A 24880-nucleotide genomic window follows, 5' to 3' on the forward strand; every position below is an offset into this window, starting at 1 on the left:
CCCCAGGATTAGCCCTGTCTGCCGACCCCAATGTCCCCATATCCCTGTGGAACCATGAGAGACTGAGGCCATGTGCTTCTCCCCTCCTTGGGTGAAGCCAGCATCGCTCCTGCTCCATCTCCAGCCCTGCTGCCCAGGGCAGACACTCACCCTGCAGGAGCCAGCGCTGGGGCTTGTAGGAACCACCATCCCTCCCGAGAACAGCCCCGTCCCCTCTGTACTGGGACACCCGGGGGACCCTGCCCAAAGGAGCGAGGACTGCTGCCAGGCTCAAGGCTGCACACTCAAGGCCAGGAGATGCAGCTCGAGCACAAGGCCATGGTGCAGTGAAATCAAAGAGTGTATGTCCCGTCTCAAACCTCACTTCTCCATTGCAGTCCTCTCCTGGGGAATTCTAGCCTGACCAGGACCTGGCTGTGAGGCAGGGTTGTTCCCCGTCCCAGAGCGGGTCCAGGGCACAGCAGCCACGTTGCCCCTTGCAAACCTGGTGGTGGCCAAGCCACAAGCCTCGGAAACATCGCCCTGTCCTTGGCAGAAATGGGCTGTCCCACCACATGAACACAGCCAGGGCAGCGTCTGCCTGTCCCTGTGGGGACGGAGAGATGTCCAGGCAGGAATGTGCCACCTCCTGGTCCAGTGTGGCTCATGCCATCCCAGGCGCAGATTAAAACCTGTACCGGGTGCTGGCTGCGATGCTTCCTGCAAGCGCAAGAGCATTGTGAGAGGTAGGTACCACTTCCAAGCTTCTTTGTGAGAGGTAGGTACCACTTCCAAGCATCCCCCTCAGCCAGCTGCTGTGCTTTGGGCACCATGTGGCATTTGGGAACAATGTCTCATCATCCATCACAGCAGCTCGACCTCAGAGCTGCCCCAGAGCTGGCTCCAGCTCTGAATATCACGCGGACAGTCTCTGCAGCTTTCACAGAATGAAGAAAAACTCCGCTGGGCAGGGCAGCTTCTTCCTCCTGGCTGACCTCTGCCTAGGGTTGTCTGTCTCCTGTGAGGATGGACACATCGGTAGCCCCAGAGGAGCCAGGCAACACCAGCCTACCCCAGTTTGTGAGGTGCCTGTGATGGTTCTGGTTGGGTTTGTGGTCCGTGGGATGCTGTGCTGACAGCTGCAGGTGTCCCAGAGGTACCCCAAGATGTGGTCTTGCTCTCCTACCCTCTGGGTGCTTGACTTGGGCCTGCAAAGAAAGGATGAAGAGGTCACAGCAGATGACATTGAGCCACTCATATGCCCAGCAGAAAGGAGAAAGGAATAAGAAAGCATCTTCCTGATCCACTGCACCTGCCCCAGGTACCTGAAGTGACATTATACATGTGACTGTTACTCCTGAAGGGCTTGCCGGGGGAAACTGAGGCAGGGTTCCAGGGAATGTTGCCCGCCTCGGCACTACTCGGGGTGGCCGTGTCCTCAGCGAAGGCCTCCCCCAGCCCCTGTTTATTTATTTTTCAGCTGGGTTTTCTTTTTGCAGCCTTGGCGCTATTTCCAGGATGCCTGGCCCTGGGCACGCGTTGCCCTTGAGTGGTGCCTGAAGTGCTTGGCTTGGCCACGGCCCGAGCGGCTCACGCCAAAAAAACACCAGGTGGCAGGATGCCAGCGGCTCCTTTGTGAGCAGAGGCAGGTTCCTGGGCTCGGTGGGGACCTGGGACACGTGTGGCCTCGCACAGCATAGGCAGAGCTGGGTTTGGGATGCTCCATCCTAAGAGGATGCTCTGGGTGGGATGAGGCACACAGGCATCTCCAATTGGTGCCTTCATCCCTGCCCACGCCACTCAGGGCCACCAGCTGGGACTGGCTGCCACGAGGGGGCACGAGGGCCACGCGTGGGATGAGGCCACCCGAAACGACGCCTCATGTCCCACCGCCCTGTGGGTGCTGTTGCTGGCCTCTGTGCCGCTCCCCATCCCCTGCACCCCGGGCACTGCGCCCTGCTCCCCCGCCAGCCCCCATGGGGAGACGTCCCGCTGCTTCTGTGTCCCCAGAGGGATGACAGCCACGTCCTTGGCCCCGGCCATCCATCTGGCTGGTGGGGACAGGCTCCCATCTCCTGCACACAGCGTCTCGCCAGCGCTCGTCCCTGGCCCCCTTCCAGGCAGGGGGGAGAGTGGGGGACAGCAGATACAAGCCTGGCTCCACTTGCTGTCACCTGTATCCATTTCTGGAGCTGTTTTGCCGCAGAGACCCACTCCCACCCCTGGAAGATGTGCTGGAAGATGTCCCCTGCCTCCATCCCATCCAGCCAGCCCTTTCCACAGAACTGTTCCAGTGCAGGGTCCTCTTTGCTGCCACACTCTGAAGCTGCTCATGCCATGTGGGCATGTCCTCACTGCTGTCTCTGAGCTCGGGGTGGGGACCTGCAGTCCTGGGCTTGTGGTTGCCATGAAGCCCCATCACCTTGCATGAGGAGCATAATTCGCAGGAGGGACAGCACAGCCTCACTTGCTCACAGGTTAGGGCCATCCAGAGCACTTCTTCTAAGTGCCAGTGTGCCCTGGCCACCTTCCAGGAGCATCACGATCACCTGCCCCCCACCAAACCCCTCCTGCTGTCTCAGCTAGAGGAATCACCCTAATATCAAAGTAGAGGCCCCGTGAAGAGCACGGAAGAGATAGCGAGTGATGCTGGGCTGGCAAAGCAAGCCTAGCGTGGGTACCACGTGTGTCCCATGAGATGGGGGAGGTACCAGCCGTCATCAGAGCTGGGGGCACTTTAGAGCGTCACTTCTCAGCCACAGTGAAGGAACGGGGTCCCTGCGGCCCCAAAGCAACTCCTGTTCAGAGAACTGCACTGCAGAATGTTCAGCCATCAAAGGGGCTGCCGGGGCTGCGTGGGTGAGAGGGCACGATGACATGGGGTTCTCGCCAGGGCGGAAAAGATCGAGGTCAGACTGAGGAGTGGCTTCCCAGAAGGTGAAACCTCTCCTGGAGCCGTGAACATGTTTGGAAGCGGAGGCGTATTTTGTAAATACCTGGAGATCCTGCACAACCTGAAAAAAACAGGTCAGAGGCAGGAATTTTCCAAAGATGAGGGTATTTGCAGAGAGCTAAACCCAGGGACGGTGCTCAGCTGGATGCTCCGCTGCTGCCAGAGATTCCTTCCTGGGGAGCAGGCCTGGTGCTGCTTCAGATGTAAAACGCCAGGAGCTGGGGCTGTGCCCACCATCCAGCCCAGGGCCACGGGAACCCCGGCACAGGAGGAGGATCAAGGCCCAGGACTCAGGCTGATGCCGCCAATGCAGCATCAGAGCTGGGATGCGCAGGATGGTGGGCGCATGGGATAATGGGTGCAAACGCTCACTTGCGTTTTATGGCAGCAAGACATAAAGGATGCCCCCCAAAAAAGCGTTTGCTCATGGCCTGAAGTAAGTTGGAAACAAGGGATGGAAAGTCCTGGGGGGAGAAAGGAAAGAAGATCCTAGGACAAAGGGTCAAGGTGGCTCCTTGGGCAGCTGTGGCTCACGTTGGCCATGAAGTGGGCAGTGGCTCCAGAGTTGGGCTTGGTTTCCATCCCTTGAGCTCAGGAAAGGATCACAGGGATATTAAAGCACTGAATGCCCTCCCTGGACACTGATCTGCCCTCCCTGGAGAAGAAAGCTGCAATAAAAGGGAGTTTCTGCTCCAGCAGCACAGTCCAACCAGAACCAGTAGAACATCACAAGTTCAGTGGTAGGACACAAATATTTTGTGCTGAGAGTAATTAATCACTGTCCTCTATGAGACACTTTGGTTCAGAACGAAAGTTAATTCCAGGCAGTTCAATGGCCTTTGTCACCCCTGAACTGTCTCCAACCTCAGACGCTGATGGGCTCCAGGACCCACACCTTCACCAAGAAGATGGATATACCCACAGCCATCCCAGGGGTTCTTTGAGGGTATGGTGTGTGAAGGGAGCTTTAGTTAGCAAGGAACACTTCCAGCATCCTCTTTCCCATGTGCTTAGAATCATAGAATCCCTAGGTTGGAAAAGACCTTCAAGATCATCAAGTCCAAGTGTACCTGTCCACTACTGAATCGTATCCCTGAGCACTTCATCTACCTGTCTTTTAAACACCTCCAGTGATGGGGACGATGGTCTATGGTAGGTACCCAACCCACGAGTGACAGCCAAGGGAGTCCGAGCCCCATGGTTCCCTCTCCTGGGGCAACTGCTCCCAGGGAAGGACTATACTCCTCGGCCTGTGCAAGGAAACGAATCTCCATCAGCACTGAACAGACAAAAGTGCCCTGTTAGGTGTTTGTCTGGGTGGTGTTTCCTAAGGAGATAATAGCCGTGGAAGAAGGACTTGATGTTTTGGAGAAGATTAAGTACCTGTGGGAACAGTGTGGATGAATCACATCCCTCATGGGCTTAGTGCCCCTGGAAATGGCTCACGGCACATTGAAAACAATGTCATGAATCTTCTCCAGATGAGATTAGGGAGTGGAACAATTATCTCAAAAACCTGTTAGTCATGGGAGGCTCCAGCGGGCTGCAGGAACAGCCTAGGGCAAGGGGAGCACTAAGAAGATGTGGGGGTGTGTGTGTCTGTGTCCCCAGGGACCTTCACCAGCAGCCGGGGGAGGGTGTGGGAGGTGGCTGTGGTCAAACCAGCCTGAAGAAGGTGAGCTGTAATTAGCAGAATAGGTGCGGAAGAGCTTGAGCAGGTCAAAAGGTAATGGGGCTGTCACCAGCGTTTCCTAAGAGCACAGCATGGCTGGGAGGCACCTCTGGTGTTGAGCAATGGGAAGATGAGCAAGGCCAGGCCCTGTCTGCAAGGGAATAGTCACCAAGGTCACGCTAACCACATGTCAGCTTGTTTGGGGAGAGCTGGGGAGCAGTCAAGGCTGTGAAAGTGTGGACCAGTCCCACCCCAGTAGACCTCTTGGTGAAAGCATCCATGGAAAGCCCTGACTGTGGCCAGCAGACCACATGATGACTATCTACAACCCATCTTGAGGTGTCCCACAAGAAGGGCATCCTGAGACCATGTGTGAGGAGTTCTGGAAGGGATGGATAAACAGACACCCTACCCAGCTTTCAACAAGGAGATGCGTGAATTCAGGTTGAAAATTTGGAATGGTCACATCCAGCCCTTGTTCAAACACCGTCATTGGCACAGACACTACCTTCTGGCTGTCTCTGTAAAAGCCCATATCCCTCACCCTGCTCCCTTCCATGCCCTGGCAGCTCTATCTCACCTAGCGTGGCGAGGAATGCTCTCTCTGGAGACCAGAAATTTGGAAAACAGCCTTTCTCTGAGGAAATTTTTCAAGCCCCGGTGAAGTGATGGGATGAGGAGCTTTAACAGGGTCCTCTTCAGAGCCCGTGTACCTCAAGGCTTTGCCTTGTGGCCACCTCCATCATTTTCACCAAGTTCAGCAGCTCACCAAGCTCGGTGCTGCAAGTAAGCGGATTCCTGCAGGAGAGCCTACGGCCATCCCTCCTCCTCTACCTCACTGGCATTCCCGACATTCCCCTACCTGGAAGAGCAGAGCTATGAACCCAACCGAGTCCCACCACCACACCCCAGCAAAACCACTCCAGCCTGTTTGACGCTGGACTTCTGCAGAGCTGCCACCGTCACCGCTGTTGAAATGTTGTTTTCCATCAATGCCACAGGGCTTGTTCCAAGAAGGACGGCACGGGCATCCGCTGCCACTGCCACCACCATGCCAGGGCTTGCAAGGTCTGGCAGGGGCAGCTGACGCTGATGCAGCCCATCGAGCAGAGCCCAGCTCCTCCAGGATCAGAGACCAGGGCTGACCCCGGCATGCAAAAGCATCTCACCTTCATGCAGAGGGCACCGAGGGTCAGGCTCGTAGCTACAGCCGGTGGCACCACACGGCAGGGATCACCGAGTATGGAAACTTGGTGAAATATTAAAGCGGGAGCTTAATAAAGCGAGCCCAGCAGCAGCGGTTGCCCCGCGTAATAAACCTAGAAAGGAGAGGACTTTGTCCCCCTGGCCAGGGCGGCGCAGGGAGCTCCTGCCAGCACCCACCGGCGATGGCACAGCCCTGGCGTGCGGCACCGCGTGGCAGGGCTTCCCTCGAGCCCTGCGGCAGCTCGGAGCTGAGCTTCCAGCACGGCTCGTGCTGCCACGGCCCCGGAATAACACTTGGCAGCTGGGCGGCAGGGTGCTGCCTCCTCTGGGTGGCAAAACACCAGGTGCTGAGAAATGGTTTGGGATCACCTGGGGTTACTGTCCCCGCATAACAGGGTTTCTGGAGAGGAGCTGGGAATTCATTTGTATCTTATCTGCCTGATCCAGGCACTGGGAGAAACCTGAGGGCGGTTGGACCAGGTGCTGGGACCCAGGTGGCACACAACCCAGTGCCTGTCTGGTGCTGCCCTGGCAGAGAAGCAGGTCCTGGGGGCACAGTCCTGCGAGGGGAGATGCTGATGGAGGGGTGGCCCTCAGGGGAGGCCGTGTCCTGGGCTCCACCTGTCCCAGCAGGACATGGGCACTGGCGGGACTGGTTCTGGCTCTGGCAGTGGGTAGGCAACCCGCTCTCCTGTTGAGCAGGGTGAATGCACCCACCCGGCAGCTCTGCCCAGCACCAAACCGTGCCAGGCTGAACCAAGCTAAGCTGAGCTGGGCTGAGCAGAGTTGACTCAAGCTGAGCTGAGTCGTGCCTACCTAAGCGGCACGATGCCCTGAGCTGTGCTGAACTGAGCCAAGCTGAGCAGTGCTGTGGGTGCTGTGAGATCTCAAGCCTTGCTCAACCAACTCAAGCCATGCAGAACTGAGCTGAATTAAACTAAGCTGAATCAAACTGAGCTGGATCAAACTGAGCTGTGCCTACCCAGGCGGCATGATGTCCCAAGCCATGCCAAACTAAGCCAAGCTGAGCTGTGCTGAGCTGAGTTGAGCCAAGCTGAGCCATGCCTACCTAGGTTGCATGACATTCTGAGCCAAGCTGATCCGTGCTAAGATGAGCCGTGCCTACCTAGGCAGCATGATGTCCCAAGCTGTCCTGAATGGAGCTGAGCTATGCCTGCCTAGGTGGCAGGATGCCTTGAGCCCGGCTGAGCTGAGCCATCCTTAGCCAAGCAGAGCTGCAGGTTCACGCTGTCCTGAGTCTGGCTGGGTAGAGCCAACCTGAGCTGAGCTGTAGGTGGCAGGGTGTCCTGAGTCTGGCTGAGCTGAGCTGAGTCGAGCTGTGCCTACCTAGGTGGCAGGATGCCTTGAGCCTGGCTGAGCTGAGCCATCCTGAGCCGAGCGTAGGTGGCACGGTGTCCTGAGTCTGGCTGAGCCGAGCCATAGATGCCAGGTGTCTGGAGCCTGGCTGAGCTGAGCCATAAGAGCAGCGTGTCCCCAGCCTGGCTGAGCCAAGCCAGCCTGAGCTGAGCAGAACCGTAGGTGGCACATCATCTCGAGCTGAGCCGGAGCTTTAGTGTGTCGGGAGCCTGGCTGAGTAGAGCAGAGCAGAGCTGTAGGCGCAGCGTGTGCTGAGCCAAACTGTAGGTGCAGGGTGTTGGGAGCCTGGCTCAGCCAAGCTGAGCTGAGCCGTGGGTGCAGCGTGTCCCGAGCCTGACTGAGCTAAACCGAGCCAAACTGGGTCCTGCCAGGCTCTGCACCTCCGCTTCCATCCCCACAGCCTGAGGCCGTTAGTCCTGGTGCCTGGTGCCAGCGGTGCCCAGTGCTGGTGCTCAGTGCCTGGTTTCAGAGGTGCCTGGTCTCAGTGCCTGGTGCCAGTGGAGTCTGGTCCCGGCGGTGGCCAGTGCTTCGTGCCAGCGATGCCCAGTTCTAGTGTTTGGTGTCTGGTCTCAGCAGTGCCCAGTGCCGGTGCCTGGTGCCTGGTGCTTGGTGCCCAGTGCCCTGTCTCAGCGGTGCTCACTGCTGGTGCCGCTGCTCGGTGCCTGGTGCTCAGTGCCGGTGCCCGCTGCTTGGTGCCCGGTGCCCTGTCTCAACGGTGCTCAGTGCCGGTGCGCGGTGCTCGGCGCCCTGTGCCCCGTCTCAGTGCTGCCTGGTGCCAGTGCTCGGTGCTCAGTGCCTGGTGCTCAGTATCGGTGCTCGGTGCCTGGTGCTCTGTGCCCGGTGCCTGGTGCTCAGTGCCTGGTGCCCTGTCTCAGCGGTGCTCACTGCTGGTGCCAGTGCTCGGTTCCTGGCACTCAGCGCCGGTGCCTGGTGCCCCGTCTCAGCGCCGTCTGATGCCAGTGCTGGTGCTCGGTGCCCGGTGCCCGGTGCTCAGTGCCGGTGTCCGCTGCTCGGTGCCCGGTGCTCTGTCTTAGTGGTGCTCAGTGCCGGTGCCTGGTGCTCAGTGCCGGTGCCTGGTGTGCTTGGTGCCGGTGCATGGTGCCTGGTGCTCACTGCCGGTGCCCGGTGCCCCGTCTCAGCGCCGCCCGGTGCTGGTGCCCGGTGCGCTCGGTGCTGGTTCCCGGTGCCTGGTGCTCAGTGCCGGTGCCCGGTGCCCGGTGCCTGGTGCCCGGTGCTTGGTGCCCGGTGCTTGGTGCTCAGTGCCGGTGCCTGGTGCCCGGTGCCTGGTGCCCGGTGCCCGGTGCTTGGTGCCCGGTGCTTGGTGCTCAGTGCCGGTGCCTGGTGCCCGGTGCCCGGTGCTCGGTGCCTGGTGCCCGTGCCTGGTGCTCAGTGCCCGGTGCCTGGTGCTCGGTGCCGGTGCCCGCTGCGCTCAGTGCTCGGTGCCCGGTGCTCGGTGCCGGTGCCCGCTGCTCGGAGCCGGTGCATGTGCGGGCGCGGCGATTGGCGGTCCGGGGCGGCCCCGCCCCTTGCCGGGGGCGCTATAAGGGGCGCGGCGCGGGCGGCGGCGGGGCCGGGATGGAGCCGGAGCGCTGGGCGTACGGCGCGCTGTGGCTGGCGCTGGCGGGCAGCCTGGCGCTGCGGGCGGCTCGGCGGGCGCTGGGGCCGGGCCGGGGGCTGCTGCTGCCGCTGGCGCTGCTGGCCGCGCTGCAGAGCCTGTGCCGCGCCTGCCTGCCGCTGCCCCTGGGGCTCGCCCTGGCCGCCGCCGCCGCCTGCCTGCTGCTCCGCCGCGCCGCGCCCCGCAGGCTGCTGCCCGTGGCCGGCAGAGCCGTGCTGGTCACAGGTGAGTGCGGGCGGCGAGCCCCGGCTCCTCCCGGCCCTCCGCGGCTCGCTCCGAGCCCCCCGAGCCGGGATTGAATGGGACACGTGGTGCGGCTCCCGAGCATCCCGGCGCTCCGAGCATCCCTCCCGAGCGCGACCTTCTTAGAGGGCTCCCGGGGCGCCGGAGCGGGCTGGTGGAGCCCCCTTCCCGGGAGGGGTTTAAGGGACGGGTGGACGAGGCGCTGAGGGACGTGGTTTAGGGGTTGGTAGGAGTGGTTGGACTCGATGATCCGGTGGGTCTTTTCCAGCCTGGTGATTCCGGGATTATCTGGAGAGCGGGGACCGGCCGCCTCCGCCCCGGCGGGATCCCCGTCCCGAGCATCCTCGGGAAGCGCCGCGCTGCCCCGCGGGGAAAGGGGCTCCGCCGGGACCCCAGCCCCGTGCCCGAATCCCTTCGGCATCGCTCGGTACGCAAGCGCTTTCCCCCCTCGTCCCTCCTGGAGGGTGACGGAGGTGGCTGGATCCCTGGGGAAGGCGGCTCTGTGGGGGTGTGCTGAGCCCCCAGCCCGGGCTCCACGCAGCCTCGTGGCTGGATCTCTTTGTAGCATCTTTGTATGCGAGTGATTTCCCTCCTCGTTCCTCCTGGAGGATGATGAAAGTAGCTGCGATCAGCAGGTGCCTCGCCACGACACACACGCATCGTTTAGCAGCCACTGGAGTCGGGGTGGTTGTTGCCACAGGTGGGCTGGGAGGGCCCTGCTGGCTCTGCAGGGATGCAGGTGGGAGGAAAACCTGTGGGCATCACCTTGGTGGTGCTCCTGAGGGTAGGAGCCTGCATCCTGCTGGATGTCAGGGTTGGAGTCGGACACGCGGGAGCTCAAGAAGAGGGTTTACCTATTTCCTTGGGTCTTGTGATGACACATCTTGTGATGTGTCCTTGGGTCTTTGAGAAGGAGAGGTGAGAGCCAGGCTCCCCATCCAGCTTGAAGGGTTCTGTGGCGCTGGTGGGACGTGAAGGGAGGCCTCTCTGGAGGAGGAAGCTTGGAGAAGCAAGGTAGCAGATCAATGAATTATTCAACTGAGTGAAGGTCAAAGCCACGGTGGGGCAGGGCTGCCTGGGGAGGATGTCTGACAGCCGCGTGCTGCAGGTAACCTGTGGCACGTTATGTCGAGCCAGCCCTGGCTTAGTGGCATTGCCTATATAATTAGTGAGTCAGTGGCTGGAACAGGGTGTTCTTGCCCTGGTGCGTTGAAGTGACACCTCTGCAGCTCTGGTGTGTTTGCTCTTGGCTGTAAATACTTGGTGGTTTTACAGGTTCGAGGTGCAGCCCATAGTGCGGGATCAGTGTTTCCTTACTGCTGCTCCAGCAGGTGCCTGCCAAGGGGCAGATGCGAGGGCTGCACTGCCTGAGGTGTCATCCATCGCTTGAGTGTTTGTGTAGTAATTAACCTGATTCTTTTGCAGATTAATGCTAGACACCTCCTGGCAACTTGGTATTGAGTCCCTGCTGGTGTCTCCTGTGGGGGCAGGCAGGGAGGATCAGAGCAGCAGTGAGCTCTTGGAAAAAAGCAGCCTGGCCTTCCTTCTCTTGCCCATAGGAAGCAAAACGCAATAGAGGGAGAAGCATGGAACTGGGTGCCCACTGATGCTGGGCATCAGCGAAGGTGCGCAAGGTTGGGGACAGGGCTTCCGCAACACTGGATGTCCTGTTGGACTCTACAGATCAAGCAAGAAATGTAGTGAAGTCACCTGCTGATGCCTGCTGTCAAACGGCAGAGGTCCCAGCTATAAAAGCTTTGGGCATCCTTCTTGGCCACCGGCTTAATCCTGCAGCAGGGTGTTGTGCAGGTCCAACCGCTGCATCTCCTTGTTGAGGTGTCCCAGCTCTTCCAGCAGCCTGCTTGTCCAGCTGCCCAGTCTCCCAGACCCACTGGGAACAACCCCAAGCTGAGCTTTGTGATGATGCTTCAGCCCCATGCGCTGGTCGGGACATTGCTGGCTAACAAAAACTTAGCTTCTGGGTGAGGTTCAAGGGAAACAAACGGTGCAGCTCAGTGGGAAAGTAGCAGAGCAGATGTGGAGCTGCTGCAGAGCAAAGCTGCTGACCCTGTGGTAGCAGCATCTGCTCCAAACAGGCCTAGAAATTTATGGCATTTCCCATCTGGTGCAGGTTTGTTTCGGTTGTTGCTTGGTCAGAGCAGAGACAGGGAGCTGCCTGCTGCCAGACGGGAGCCAGGAATGCTGCAGTCTCCTGTGATACATCCCCTGGGCTAACAATGTAGGTGGCCGCTAGTCCCTGTGGGTGCTGTTTTTATCTGTGGCTGTGACCTTAGGGCTCTTGCTCTGCATCCTGACTTCTCTGGGAGCGCAGCCCCGGAGCCTGCAGCCTGGCTGGGGCTGCAGGGCAAGCAAAGTGTTAATCTTGCCTTCCTGGGGAGGTCACAGCTGTTAGCAGTGAGGAGGAGAATGCCCTCCTGTGCCTCGTGGGCTGGGAGAGCTCAGCCCCAGGAGGACCAGCAGGATGAGGAGGGGAGCAGGGATCAGCTGCTCCAGCCTGGGGCTGTGAGGGGGATGGCAATCATCCCCATACTGCCTTTGGTGTGTTCTCCTGAGCCAGCCTGAGTCCGAATGTGGCTCATCTTTAAGGCAGGGTCTGGCGCAGGCTTTAGCCAAGTGAGAAGCTACAGGGATGCCAGCACCTGTGATGTGGGCAGGATGGGTGCAGGCAGCTGCCTGCCCTGAGGCTGGTCCAGCCCTGGCAAGCTGTGTGGCGGCCGGTCCTTGGCATCCCTCGCTGTCGGGGCTGCGTGGCCAGGGCACCCTGCGTGTACTGGTGCTGGTGGTTGGCACCCTTGGGCCAGTGGTGCAGGCAAGTGGAGTGCATCACTGGGCACAGGCTTGCTCTGAGCATCAAAGAGCTGGTTTCTTTGTGTGTGCTCCTTCCAGAATCTGAAAATGGCACTGCTGGATATCTTTGAGTGCGTAGGAGCCCTGCGAATGAAAAGAGTGATGTTGCTTGTATCTCCTATATCTCCTATTCACTTTCTATTGGGAATTGATATAAAAATCACTCCAGCCTCTAACCTGTGCAAGGAGGGTGGTCTGCGAGAGCAGCTGTCCGGGAGGTGATGAGCTGCCGTTGCTGAGGCTCTCCAGATCCAGGCTGACAGCACCTCATGCAAGGTTTAGTTTTGACCTGGGTTAGTTTAGACAGGAGCCTAGATCATCCCTTGTTCCCTGTGGTCTTAATAGATGGATGTGAAGTTCAGCGAGTCCACAGAAACTGCCCAATACAAATGAGGTTTAGAGGTGGTGAAGCGACAGCTGAGGCTCTGCTGTGCAGCTGCAGCAGTTGAGAGTCCTTTGTGGTGCAGCTCTGCTCTATTGGATTGCTTGGGGTGGTTTTTCAGGCAGGAGCTAACTGCCTGACTTATGCAAACCCTCAGAAGGGATTGAATGCAAACCAGCCTCTAGACTTTGCATACCTGCAGGGTTTTGCCACAGCAGAGGGAAGACACGTGTTGTGTGGCAAGGTATTGATTCTTACACTTCAGTTGGATGAGAAGTTAAAACCAGTGAATCATTGCTCTGTCTATAAAGGTTGTACCTGAATTACACATCTCTGAAATAACCCAAAGCCATAGGGCTGCTGCCTGTGGGAGGTGACTTGGATTCCTTGCTCCTCCTTTGTGTAGCCTACGAAGCCAGGAGATACCTGCAGACTGGTCTGTCCCCAAGCAAATCATCCCTGTGAACAAAACCAGCTGGCAGGTGAGGCTGCTCCAGACCCAAGCCTGCCACGTTCTCCTCCTCCCTTGCTACAGGGGAAAATTGGTTTTCCTGGTGAGGCTCTCTTGTTACAGTTGTATGTCCCGTTAACAATCTGAAATCGTAGCTTCAAGCCGTGCTCAAGGTTAACGGAGGTTTTGCAACTTGATCGTAGTCAAGTGGAGCTTCAACGTTTCCCATGGACTCAACAGATGTTGAAGCATCTGGTGACTGCAGCAGGACCAAGTGATTCAATCCAGATGTCAGGACTCTCGCAGCTCATCTGCGAAGGTAAACGGCTTTCTTTGGTGCAGCATCTCTCCCATATGGATTTTGATGCTCTTAGATCCATTTTCCATCTGAACTGGGTTACTGGGAGATGTCAGGGGCCCAGAGCTGGTGCTGTTGAGTAAAGCTGCTGGCTTGGAGTTGGGCACCTCTGCCCTGGGAGCACTGGAGCACCGGCAGGAGACGCTTCAGCCTGTACTTGGTGCCGAGCCTGGCAGCAGTCTCATGATGAGTGAAGCTTCATGCAGAGACACTAGAACTCTCCGTAGGCAACTCCTACTTTCTACTCCACTTCTGGAGCCAGTGAGACAGCTCAGAGATACCAGGGGTGTTCCCCAGGCAAAGGGCAGGCTGAAAATCAACTCATTCCCTGGAACTGCTATGTTTTTTCCCAGGATCAATTAAAAATTAACAGTGGGGACAGCAGCTCCACCATGTTAAGGGGGGACAGGACCAAAATGAAACACCCAGGCTCCAACCCTGGTGTAAAAGCAATCCTGTGCATAGTTAAAGAAAAAATGCAACGTTCAATTCTCTAGCTGTGGGTTTTGCTGCTTTTTTTACTGGGAACAGATAAGAAACCTGCTTTCTCTGCCTCTCTCTGCAAGGCTGAAGATCTCTCCCTGCTTTGTCAGCAGCCCTCCACAGTTTTAGGATTCTTCCCTTCACTAGATTTCTTCAGAAATAGATACCTACCCCTGCTCACCACAAACTTTGATGTGTACACTCAGCTTTTTCTCACTTCTCTATGAAATAAGCACTGCTAATGACACAGACCTGTCGGGGTGATTTTTTTAGCACCGTTAACCAAAAAATGATGAGTGCAGCTGATTAGGAGGAAAAAAACATAGAAGTTGCATGCTGTGGGAGAACAGAGTTGGTAGAGAAACCGAAGCTGGCTTGATTAGTGCTCAGGGTTACTCAGGGACATGAGAGCAACAAAGCAGAGACTTCCCTGCAGAAATGAGATTGTCAGATGGGAACGGATGCTTCGGAAGCAGAAGTGTAGGCTGCTGCTGCCCTCTAGTCCAATGAGCAGCACATCATTAATGAGGTCTGGGATTGTGTTACCCACTGAGTCTAGCTCCCCTCAAGCCAGGACCTGCTTACAGAAGAATTGTGCTGCTTTATTACTGCTAGCGCAGGGCTGGTGGACTTGCCCAGCCAGAGTTTTTCTTGAGCAGGGGTGGGATGGAGTGGGTCTTCAAGGTGTCTCCACCAAGCCTGGTTGAGCATTTGCCTTCTCCCCATAGTCGTCTTTCGGTGCTGGCCCAAAACTTCAGTTGGGGGACCTCTGCTTACCCAGCTGACCCATGCAGAGGAAAGGCTTTCATGCTTCTTCACCTCCCGATGTCCCTCCTGCGATCTTGGATCTGAGATACTGCTGTGGAGCCCGCCAGGTGGACAATGCCCAACACCACTGCTGTTGTGCTGTCAATGTGTTGCTATAGGTATAGTTGGGAGGTCTTTTTTTTTTTCTTTAACCTTGCCCAGCATAGGCCTGTTAACTCCTTCTCCACTTCCCCCTGGCTGCTAGGGTATGTCCTCTGTCTCCATTCTTCTGTCCCAGCCTGTGTGTGCTTCCACACGCAACGTATCACTACTGCTTCCTTATCCCCTGGAGAGCTGCCAGCCCCTGAGCTTTATCACCTTTCCTGTTGCAAGCTGGATTCCCCATCACACATGGTGCTGTCCTGGGATTTGTGGGCTCTCAGGCTGTAATCTTGGAAAGCAGTTTAAAGCTTTACAGGCTTTGTGGCCATGCGGCCTCTTGCTGGGTGGTTGGCCAGATGGTGGGTGCTCCCCAGGTAGGCTGGGGATGGAGGGAAGGGATGGGTTGGTGAGCTGAGGTCCTAGAGGAGATACTCCGGTATCTTCTGTGGATGCTTTGAATGTCTGGCCTCATCTTTCCAGCCTTTCACTGTTTCTTCTGGTGGTGATCTTCCTGTGGCAAGTCTTGGCTTCCACCAAGCATACTCCTCAGCAGATCCTTCCCTACCCTGTTTCTCCACTTCTGGTGGCCACACTCCAATTTAGCATAAACATCACACCGTGCATTATCTTTCTTGTGACTCTGTCCAAAGATGGTGACCAATGCTTGCTCCTCTCCAGGGTCACAGTTACCAGATGGAGAAAAGCTTTGTATTCTGGCTTCTTCACTCATCCTATGGTGTCTTTTCCCCCTTTGGCTGGTGTGCTGGGCTCTGCCCGTGCTGTCCCAAGGGCACATGTAGGTGCTGCCCTGTGAAAGGCCATTCAGCACAACCATGTCCAAGCACATCGATTGGTGCCGACTTAAGTGTTCTGCTCACTTTCTAAAAAAAACCCAAACTGAGTTCCACATGGAGGCTGCAAGAGAAAAAAATTTGTGCAACCACAGAACCCATAGTGATGTGGGGCTGGGCAGGGCTTGCACCTATTTTTCTGCTTGCCTGGGCTTGTGGCATGTGGTGGGAGTTTATTCTTGTGACAAGAGGAGTGCTAAGATGGCATCTTACAAACTAGAAGTTCATCACCAAAATACTGCGATATCTCCATTGGAACTACCATAGCTTTGTTGTGGTGCTGCAGACTCTGAGCTGCTTAATATGATGATCCCCTGAGCTTCCTCTGAAGCAGCTGCTTTGGTTGACACTGCTCCAACCTGGCTTTGTCCCTGCTGGCACCACCTGTCCGAGCCCCCTGTGGCTTCCGCACCTCCATGGTGTGGTGAGTACGGTGGCACCGCAGCCTGGGTGGCAGTTCAGGGCTCTTCCGTGGTTGATCTGACCCATCAAGTGTCCAGAAGTTTTCCTGATCCTGTGGTGCTTTGCTGTCCTGGCTAGAAATACCTTCACTGAGATATCTTGAGGTGGTGATGGCTCATAGTGTCCACGTAGAAGAGCTGGTCCTCCCTTCTGCTGTTCATGGATGGCTTAGCCATGTCTATAACAGACCTTAGGCATGACCTCCTGCCTCTCCTTGCTGGCTCCTGGGGCCCAATGTGTTTGTTATATGAGATGGATGGATATGGGGCATAGTTAGTGTTTTTCCAGCCTGCTGGAAGTCCCTGTAGAGCCTTTTTACAGTCCAGGGATGCTCCCAGCAGGTGCCCCAGCCATGGATTTGCTGCCACCATCTTATTCCCCAGGAGCATCTTCAGCGCCACATCTTGGCTGTGGCTGCTGGAGCTTTCCAGTCTCCCAGCCTGGCTCCCACCCAGCCTCTCCCTATCCAGGACCCCAAGTGGATGCGTTACTGGCATCGGCACTGATCCAGTTGATCTGTCCCTGGGCCATGGGTGTCCTTCCCAGCTCTTGCTGATGGATTGCTTTTGTCTCGCTGGCACTGTGTTCCCGGTTCACCGTGTTCTCTTTGAAGATGATTATTAACCCGGTTATCGCCTCAGCTCTTCACAACTTCCTCTTCTTGGGAGACATCCATCCATTCCAGATTAGCTCTGATGTACAGGCTGTGCCCTTTCCCAGGAGACGTCTGTGCTGCTGTCTTTTCCCACTCATCCCTGGCTGTGGGAAGCTTGAATCCTTGACAAAGAGAGTCCAGCTGCTCCTTCTGGGGAGCTGATCTCACCTTGGTGGAGGCTGCTGGAAGATCCGTCCAGCCCTGGGATGCGGCAAAGGGCTGCATGTGGGAAATTCCCTGTGCCCTTTTTCTGTGAGACTTTGAGGTGTTGCTGGGAGAACAGGTCTTATGAGGAGCGGCTGAGAGAGCTGGGGTTGTTTAGCCTGGAGAAGAGGAGGCTGAGGGGAGACCTCATTGCTCTCTACAACTACCTGAAAGGAGGTTGTGGAGAGGAGGGAGCTGGGCTCTTCTCCCAAGTGACAGGGGACAGGACGAGAGGGAATGGCCTCAAGCTCCGCCAGGGGAGGTTCAGACTGGACATCAGAAAAAAATTTCTCGCCAAAAGGGTCATGGGGCACTGGCAGAGGCTGCCCAGGGAGGGGCTTGAGTCACCATCCCTGGAGGTGTTTAAAGGATGGGTGGACAAGGCACTGAGGGACATGGTTTAGTATTTGATAGGAATGGTTGGACTCGATCCGATGGGTCTCTTCCAACCTGGTGATTCTATGATTCTATGTCCTCCACCCTCCCCATTTGCCAGCCTGGGGTCAGCCTCACAGGCAGCAGCGTTGCTGCTGTGCCAGGGCTGGGCTGTCCTCTTCCCATTCCTTCTCCACCCAAGGAAGACTGTGGCGCTTTTACAGCAGCTGGTGCGAGCCCTTAGAGCAGCCCCAGTGGGTCTGGGTGCCAAGATGCCCTCCCCAGAGGTCAAAGTTTGTGCTGAGCCTAACTGCAAGCTTGTGGATGGTACTTCACCTCCTCGAGCCCCTCACCAGGCACTAGCCTTGTGCAGGAGAAGATGTCTGGGCTCATTTCTGTCCTGGCAGCACCAGGGCGTGTAATGAGCTCCTGGCTTCATTAGCCTTGCTGGGTGCAAGGAGCATCTGCTGCCCACAGCTTTATGGGGGGATAAAGCATCTGGGTGGCTTTTAGTGACAGTGATGGGAAGGGCTGTGGCTCCCAATAATAATTTATTTCTCTGCCCTTTTGCTGTTGGGTCCCCAGTGCCAATGCACCGGAGCTGGTGCCTGCTCCTGAGAAATGGACATTAATTCAGGAGCCATGGGCCTCTCTGTGCTGGCCTCAGGGCTCCTCGTCATCTCTGCCCACATGTTTCGGGTTGTCTAGGCAGAAAATGAGATTTTCTGTCTCCTCTTTGGTTTAAGTGAAAGATATCTCCCTGGGTGGAGGTGATGTCGTGCAAGGCTTCAGAAGCACTCAGCTAATCTGTTGTAATTCATACCATCTGGCCACTGTCCCAGGCACAGGGAGGGAGCTGGGTCTCCTGCTTACCCCCTGGTGATGATGGGCATCCCTGACTCTGCCTTCTGCTGTGATCTGGGGGTCTCCTGGGGGTCCACCTGGCCCATATCCCACCCTGCAGGAACTGCTGGAGGGAAACAGATGTGGTGCTTCATCGTGGGCCGCCGGAGCTGTTATCACTCTGGCTGGTAATCTCCCTCTGGCTGCTGGTGCCAACTGTGCTGCATGGGGGGTCCCTGGGAACTGGGGGTACGGAGGCTGAGGCTTTGCAGGGAGCCCCCTCTGAGTTGCTTGGGTGGGGGGCTTGTGCATTGTCCCCTTGCTGGGGATTTTGAGGATGGGATTTGGGGTCATCCCTGAAGGCGTCTCCTTGGGTTTACTTTAATTTGGTTTGTGGCTTCTCAAAACTGGGCACTGAGGACCAGAGGCAGCAGCATCACCTGGGATGCTGACACCTCCTGCAGGAGCCTGGGCACGGGGGCTGCTCCTGGGGGGCTCAGTGGGGAGCGGGGACCCCCGGTGCTGCTGTGCGATCCACCAGCTGGGGTGCACTTTGCTGTTGATGGTGATGCTGTTGGATTTGTTGAGGTAGGGTCCTGCCTGCCCCTGCTGCCCCAGCAGCACCTCAGGTGTGGGCAGGCAGCAGACAGTGCCTGGCTGGGGGGGCAGAGCTGGTGGGTGGCAGTGGCAGCTCAGCACAGGTGCTCCCGCTGTCCCCTCCCTCCCCAGTGCCCTGCCAAGAATTTGTTCCCTCTTGCCTGGAGCTGACATCAATGCTTTATTGCTCCTCGCGCCAAACGTGCATGGCATCCGCGAGCCGTTAGCTGTCGGGCCCTGCCCTGCCCTTGTGGGCTTTTGCTGGGCGATTCCTCCTGCCTGGACCTGCCCTGAGCGAGGGTCCCCTCGCCTCAAGTCACTTTTGGGGTGTCCCATCCCCTGTGATGCCACCTTGCCCTGGGATTCCTACTCCGTGGAGGCGTTACGGTGCTCCTGGGGTGGAGCCAGGGTGACCATTCCCAAGCAGCTGAGCCAGTCGGTCCCCGCTGTGCCCACTCTGGCACGTGTTGGAGCTCCCGGCACGGCTGCCAGCCCTGAGCCCCCGTCCACTGCCCGAAGGAGCTGGCTCCGAGGTGGCAGCGGTGAATCCTGCTGGGGCCAGAAGGCAACACCTCTGAGCAAAATGTCAGCCGTGTTTAGCTTGGCATCCCGGGCAGGATTTGTGCTGGAGCCTAGGGAAACAAGCCGCTCAGCGCGTTAATCTGCTCAGCCCTGGCCTCCCTCTGGCTGAGGGTGTCCTTGAGCCCCACACCATGTTGGGAAGCTGGTGGCAGCGGGGACAGCGCCTTCTTGGTAAGGTGTCTTGGGCAGGTGGTGGCCGGAGTGCTGAGTGGGAGGTGGGATTGATCTTCTGGGATGTGGGGAGCGGTGGCACGTGGGGCATCCGGGCCTTGCCTGAAGAGCTGGGGAGGGGATGATGGTGCTCTGGGTGTCTGACCCAGCTGACAGGCACCTGGCCGCCTCCAGGTTTGGTGAGAGATGGAGCGTCCCAAAAGGATGCCCTGCTGCCCATCCTTGCCCCATGTGCTATGGGGGCTGACCCCAGGGAAGCTGGTGCATCAGAGGGATGCTCAGTCCTGGGGGGCAACCCCTCTCCAGCTCCAGGCTGGGTCCCAGGCGGGGGTGGCCATGGAGGGAGCAGCTCCAGCTTCACAACCACAAGGGGCTCCTTCAGCCAAGCTGCGCTTGTGAATTCTGAAGTTGTGCAGGTCTGTGCTGGTCCTCTCCCATCCTGTGTTGTCAGGCATGAGGATGCACGGCTTGCAGCTCCTCCCTGCCTTCCCTGAGTGAGTAGGAGGGCACCCCAACAGCAGTGCTGCAGACCGAACCTGTTTTCTTGCTCAAGGTGGGTAAAGCCAGGGCTCGTCGTGCCAAAATCCCAGTGGAGGCTGGCACGCTTCACTCCTTGGGGAGCCACGGCAGGGGCTGGAGCTTCTGCAAAGTCCTGGGGACTCGTTGCTGACCTGCTGCTGCGGTGGAGGGCCAGCCAGCCCCTGGAGCAGGTGTTTGCCCCAGCTTGCCGAGTGCCAGATTTTGCAACTCAGGCTCTGCTCCTGCTGCAGCAAAAGCCTCTGGCTGCTGGCCTGGGGCGCACAGCGGGCATGGGGGATGTGATGGGGGGACTTCCAACCACCTGCCCTCCTCCGCTGCGCTCCCGGTGCTCCTGTGCTCGCTCCGACCACGGTCCCTCCCGCCGGCATGGATGCAAAACCGGTTGGCGAGCTGGGAGCCAGGGCAGGAGGGAGCTGGCGCCAGCATCTCCTCGTGATGCAGCATCCTCTGCGGCAGCGTGCCCAGCACCAGCCTCGCCGGGACCACGCACACGGCCTGGCTCCAGCGCTCCTGCAGCCCAGCCAGCAGCGGCAGCTCCGTGCCAGCCCTGGCACAGCCGGTGGCTCGTGCTGGTCGCCACAGGGAGCGAGCGTGGCGCTGGGTGAGCTTGGGGGCCACGTGTTTTGGTCCTGGGGGGGTTTAATTCTTGCTGCCTGTGCTCTTGGCTGTGCCTGAGTGGGGCAGCTGGGAAGCCAAGCGGCAACGGAGACCTTAAATAACACCAGAGCATCCTTGTCCCCCTGGCCCCGGGCCGCCAGCCAGCCTCTCAGGAGGTGGGTTGGGTTTTTTTTTTGTGTATGAATAAATTAAAACTTCCGAAACAAACTCCGACTGCCCAGCTCCTCTAAGGCAAAGCTAACCCTTTCTGGCTCAGACTGTGCAGCCATGTTTGCTCCCTGCTTGCCCAAAACAAGCAAGCCTGGCTCTCTTGGGTGTTTGGGATGTTTCCCAGTGTTTTTGGGAGGTGATAGGAAGCTTCGTGTTTGGACTGGATGCTTTTCTTGCAACCGAGGGCAGGAGCACTACAGGTAACAGTGTCCCGGCTGCAGCACTGCAAGGCTGTGGCCGCAAGCACTTTTATTTTTAAATCTTATCTTTATTGCAGTTTTCTCCTGTCCTGTTGGGAAAGGTGAAATGCACCTTATCTGGACTGCTGCTGGCTGCACGATCCCTTTGTGGGGAGAGGAGAGGTGGTTGTGCCATGGGGGCAGCCCCTGTGGCACCAGGATTGGCACAGGGGTGATGCTGCTCCAGCCTGGCACACACCCATGGGAAAGGAGGGTTCCTGCAGCCCCTTCCTGCCAGCTGAGCACCTGCAAGGGTGTTATCGCTCTGGTTGCTGGCCAAGGGCTTTATTACGGGCTCCTGACGCAGCAATAAAGTAAAGCTGAGCAGGGGCTGGCACCTTGGGAGCTGGAGCGGCAGCACCTCCATCCCAGCCTGGGTGCAGGAGCCCAGCAGGAGCAGCTGCGCCCTGTGCCACCACTGGGGCTGCCACCAAAGGGCTCTAGGGGCTTGTAGGGACCCAGAGGCAGTGGCCGAGGCCACCGCTGTGTCCATCCCGGTTAGAGCCCTTTCTCAGCCGTGCCCTCAGGAGCACCCGAGAGTGCCAGGCGGGAGGCTGCGGTGCCCTGTTAATGGTTAATGTGGCCGGGCAGAGTGGCTGTCCCCATAGCTATCAGCACTGCCATCGGCCTGGGAACAGGCTGTGCCTCGCTGTTTGTTTGCATCCCGGCCGCTCCACCCTGGCCACAGGTCCTGCTGCTGCCCCGCGACACCCAGCTGCTCCCTGAGCCGTCCCCTGCCACCCGACAGCGACTCTGCGGGCCATGGGGTCACATCTCGTGCCCCTGCGTGAGCCGAGACAGAGAAAATGAGGCTGGGACCGGGCATGGCAGCACCCAGTGCTCTCCAGCTTAAAACATCCCAGTCAGGTGCTCCCTTGACAGGTAAGGGTGGCAGGAGCAGAGCAGGATCCCTCTTGTTTTCTCCCCTTTTTAGTCCCCTGGGCACCTTGGGCAGGTGAAGGGGGTGCTGTGCCTCTCGGCCACCGTTTCTGGGAGGCAAAAAGCACTTGGGGAAAGGCGGCATCTCCCCCAGGGCCCTGTGGCAGCTCCCAGGGATGCCTGATAGAGCCCTTGGAGGGTGTTTTTGGGGTGCTGGCTCCCACCCTGTATCGCTGCTCAGCTCCACGCTGTCCCGGTGCCTCGCTGGGCTGTGCCCGTGCTTTCACCCGCACCTCACAGCGGAGAGGCACCCGGGGCGATGGGGTTGCAGATAAGGGAGTGTTTTCTTCCTCACAGCATGAGAGAAACCAGCTGTTCCGGGACCTGCGAACACCCCAGGGGAAGGTCATGTCCCCAGTGGGTTCGGAGCCGAAGTGGGGCAGTGAACCACAGGCAGGGGACCTGTGCCAGGGCGTTTGGGGGTCCCCGGGGGCTGGGACAGCTGGCTGGCTGCTGTCACTGTCTGCCTCAAGGCTCCTCTTGGCTCCCGCAGGCTGTGACTCGGGCTTCGGGCAGGCGACGGCGAGGCATTTGGATGCCATGGGCTTTCAGGTGTTCGCCAGCGTCCTGGACCTGCAGAGTGCTGGTGCCCAGGAGCTGCGCAGGAGCTGCTCGCCGAGGCTGACGCTGCTGCAGATGGACCTGACTAAGCCAGAGGACATCCAGCACGTCCTGCAGCACGTCCACACCCACACCAACAGCACAGGTAGGAGCTCCTGGCACCCTCCCAGGCCCTCGGCTTGCAGCTAAGCTTCCACGTGCTCCCCTCCCCACCTCCGAGCTGAGTCCCTGCAGGCACCCCGGCCAACAGCCTCTGCTAACGGTACCTGTCCCGGGACACTCCGCAATGTCCCTGCAGGACGCCCAGGAGCCAGAGAGCAGCTGGGACACTCAGGGTGGGGGTCTGCCATGCGGGTCACCTCTTAGAACCTCCCATCCCCACAGGGCTGTGGGGCCTGGTGAACAACGCTGGCTTCAACGACACCATCGCCGACGCCGAGCTCTCGCCGACGGGCAAGTTTCGCACCTGCATGGAGGTGAACTTCTTCGGTTCGCTGGAGCTCACCAAGGGGCTGCTGCCCCTGCTGCGCTCTGCCGGCGGCCGCATCGTCACCGTGAGCAGCCCCGCGGGTGAGCACTCCGTCCGCCTTCAGCAGGGCCTCTCAGAGCCCCGGCAACCCGAGCTCGGGTGTGGGTTGAGCATCCCCATGGTGCGGCACAGCTCCCGCTGCCCCGGGCACCTCCCCTTCCCAACCCGCTGAATCAGGCTGGCACCCTCAGCCCTTTGCTTGCGCAGGGGCTGGGAGTAAAGCCCTGGCTAAGTCCTCCGGGTTCCCACCTGCCCAGCCATGCAGGCAGCTGCTCGAGAGCCTCATCCTTTCTCTCCTGCAAGGTGACCTGCCCTTCCCGTGCCTGGCAGCTTACGGGGCCTCAAAGGCAGCCCTCAGCCTGCTCATGGACACCTTCCGCAGCGAACTCCAGCCCTGGGGTGTCAAAGTCAGCATCGTCCTGCCCGGCTACTACAAAACAGGTAAGAGAGGCAGCACCCGCATGCTGCCTGCACCCGCGGGCAAAGGGCAGGTACCCAGGGAGGTGAAGGTGGTTGGACTTGATAACCCAGTGGGTCTTTTCCAACCTGGTGATTCTATGAAGAGCTGGTGATGGAGCAATGGCAGGTGCAGCCGGCGGTCAAGATGCAGCTTCTGAGCATCCCCGGCTCCTTGGATATGGTGGTGGCCATCCTGGGGCCTTTGGGCCCAAGCTGGGGAGAAGTAGGGTTAGGATCAGCAGCGTTGGTCCAGTCAGCTCAGTTCCCCGTTGCAGGCAGGGTCTGAGACCACTGGGCTCTGCAGAACCACTGGTTGTGTTCCCCCTGCACGTCCCTGGGGCAAGACCTTCCTGGGGAGGGGGCTGGGGCTGCTGGCACCCATGCCCAGGGCTGGAGGAGGGAGCTGTGCGGCTTACGTGGAGGCCACATCCTTGCAGGGACGACGTGCGACCCTGCCTTCTGGAACCAGCAGAAGCAGCGGCTGGTGGCCAGCCTGCCCCAGGAGCTGCTGCAGGCCTACGGCGAGGACTACGTGGAGGAGATCAACCGCCAGTTCATCCAGTTCATGAAGGTGGCAGTGGAGGACCTCAGCGCAGTGGTGAACAGCATCACGGACGGGCTCCTGGCTGCTGACCCAGCCGTGCGCTACTACCCAGGGCAGGGCCTTGGGCTCATGTATTTCATACACCGCTACCTGCCCTACTTTGTCCGAGACTTGTTCTTGAAAGGATTCTTCATCAACCCCAAGCTGCCCCGAGCACTGCAGCAAGAGCACAACGCCACGAAGAAGGCCTGACCTCAGCCCACTGCGGTCACAGGGCAGGAACGAGCCATTTCCTGGGATTTCCAGGCACACCAGCCCCCCCGAGCGTGTGTGCAGCCACCAGCATCACCCTCCGGCACCATGGGGGAACAATCAGCACTAGACGTTAAAAACCAAATTGCTTTCTAAAAATCAGGCAGATGCTGATCTATTTTCTATCGTGTGAGAATCAACATTTTTTCTAGAGACCTTGTTTTTTGTATTTTTTTCTAACCGTGCATCCTCCAAGGGGGCTGCCCCTGCCTGACTCTGCAGCTCTGCACCACGGGCTGGGAGGTACCTCAGGTGTTTCTCAGCTCCCCGACACGTTCCTCGCTGCTGTCGGAGCTGCGAGCATTTGTCTCCATCACCTCTTGGCTGGGTTAAGCCCAGGATCCTCTGGCCGCTGCCATGCCGCTCCCTGCCATTCTTACTACACACTCCACGCGCTCCCGGCAAGTGCAGGGGCCGAGGCCAGGCTGCCAGTGCCAGAGCTCTTCACGAGATGAACTACCTGATTGTCACTTTTTAAATAAATCTGTTCTTGATACACCTCCGGGCTCTGGCAGTCTCCATCCGTGGGTCAGCACAGCACCGCGTGGTCAGGGATGCCCTGCTGGGGCAAGGATGGAAGGGGCAGAGTGCCACACACGTACAGCACCATGCAAGAAGCCCGGGCGTAGGGGGAGAGACTCAGCAAAGCCAGAGAATCCATCATGCAGGTACCAGCTGCGTCCTCACTCCTAC

At 58.5% G+C, this 24880-nt stretch overlaps 1 protein-coding gene across 1 annotated transcript; it reads left to right on the top strand.

The window, feature by feature from the left end:
- The first annotated feature begins 8751 nt into the window (after nt 1–8751).
- HSD11B2 (hydroxysteroid 11-beta dehydrogenase 2) lies at nt 8752–24685 on the top strand. Its single transcript, XM_069868214.1, has 5 exons — nt 8752–9027; nt 22276–22488; nt 22728–22913; nt 23176–23313; nt 23769–24685. The coding sequence occupies exons 1-5, from the start codon at nt 8763–8765 to the stop codon at nt 24125–24127; spliced, it is 1161 nt and encodes a 386-aa protein (XP_069724315.1). The 5' UTR covers nt 8752–8762; the 3' UTR covers nt 24128–24685.
- Nucleotides 24686–24880: the final 195 nt, after the last annotated feature.

This window comes from Phaenicophaeus curvirostris, chromosome 14, assembly GCF_032191515.1.
Source record: "Phaenicophaeus curvirostris isolate KB17595 chromosome 14, BPBGC_Pcur_1.0, whole genome shotgun sequence".
In the NCBI taxonomy this organism is placed as follows: Eukaryota; Metazoa; Chordata; class Aves; order Cuculiformes; family Cuculidae; genus Phaenicophaeus; species Phaenicophaeus curvirostris.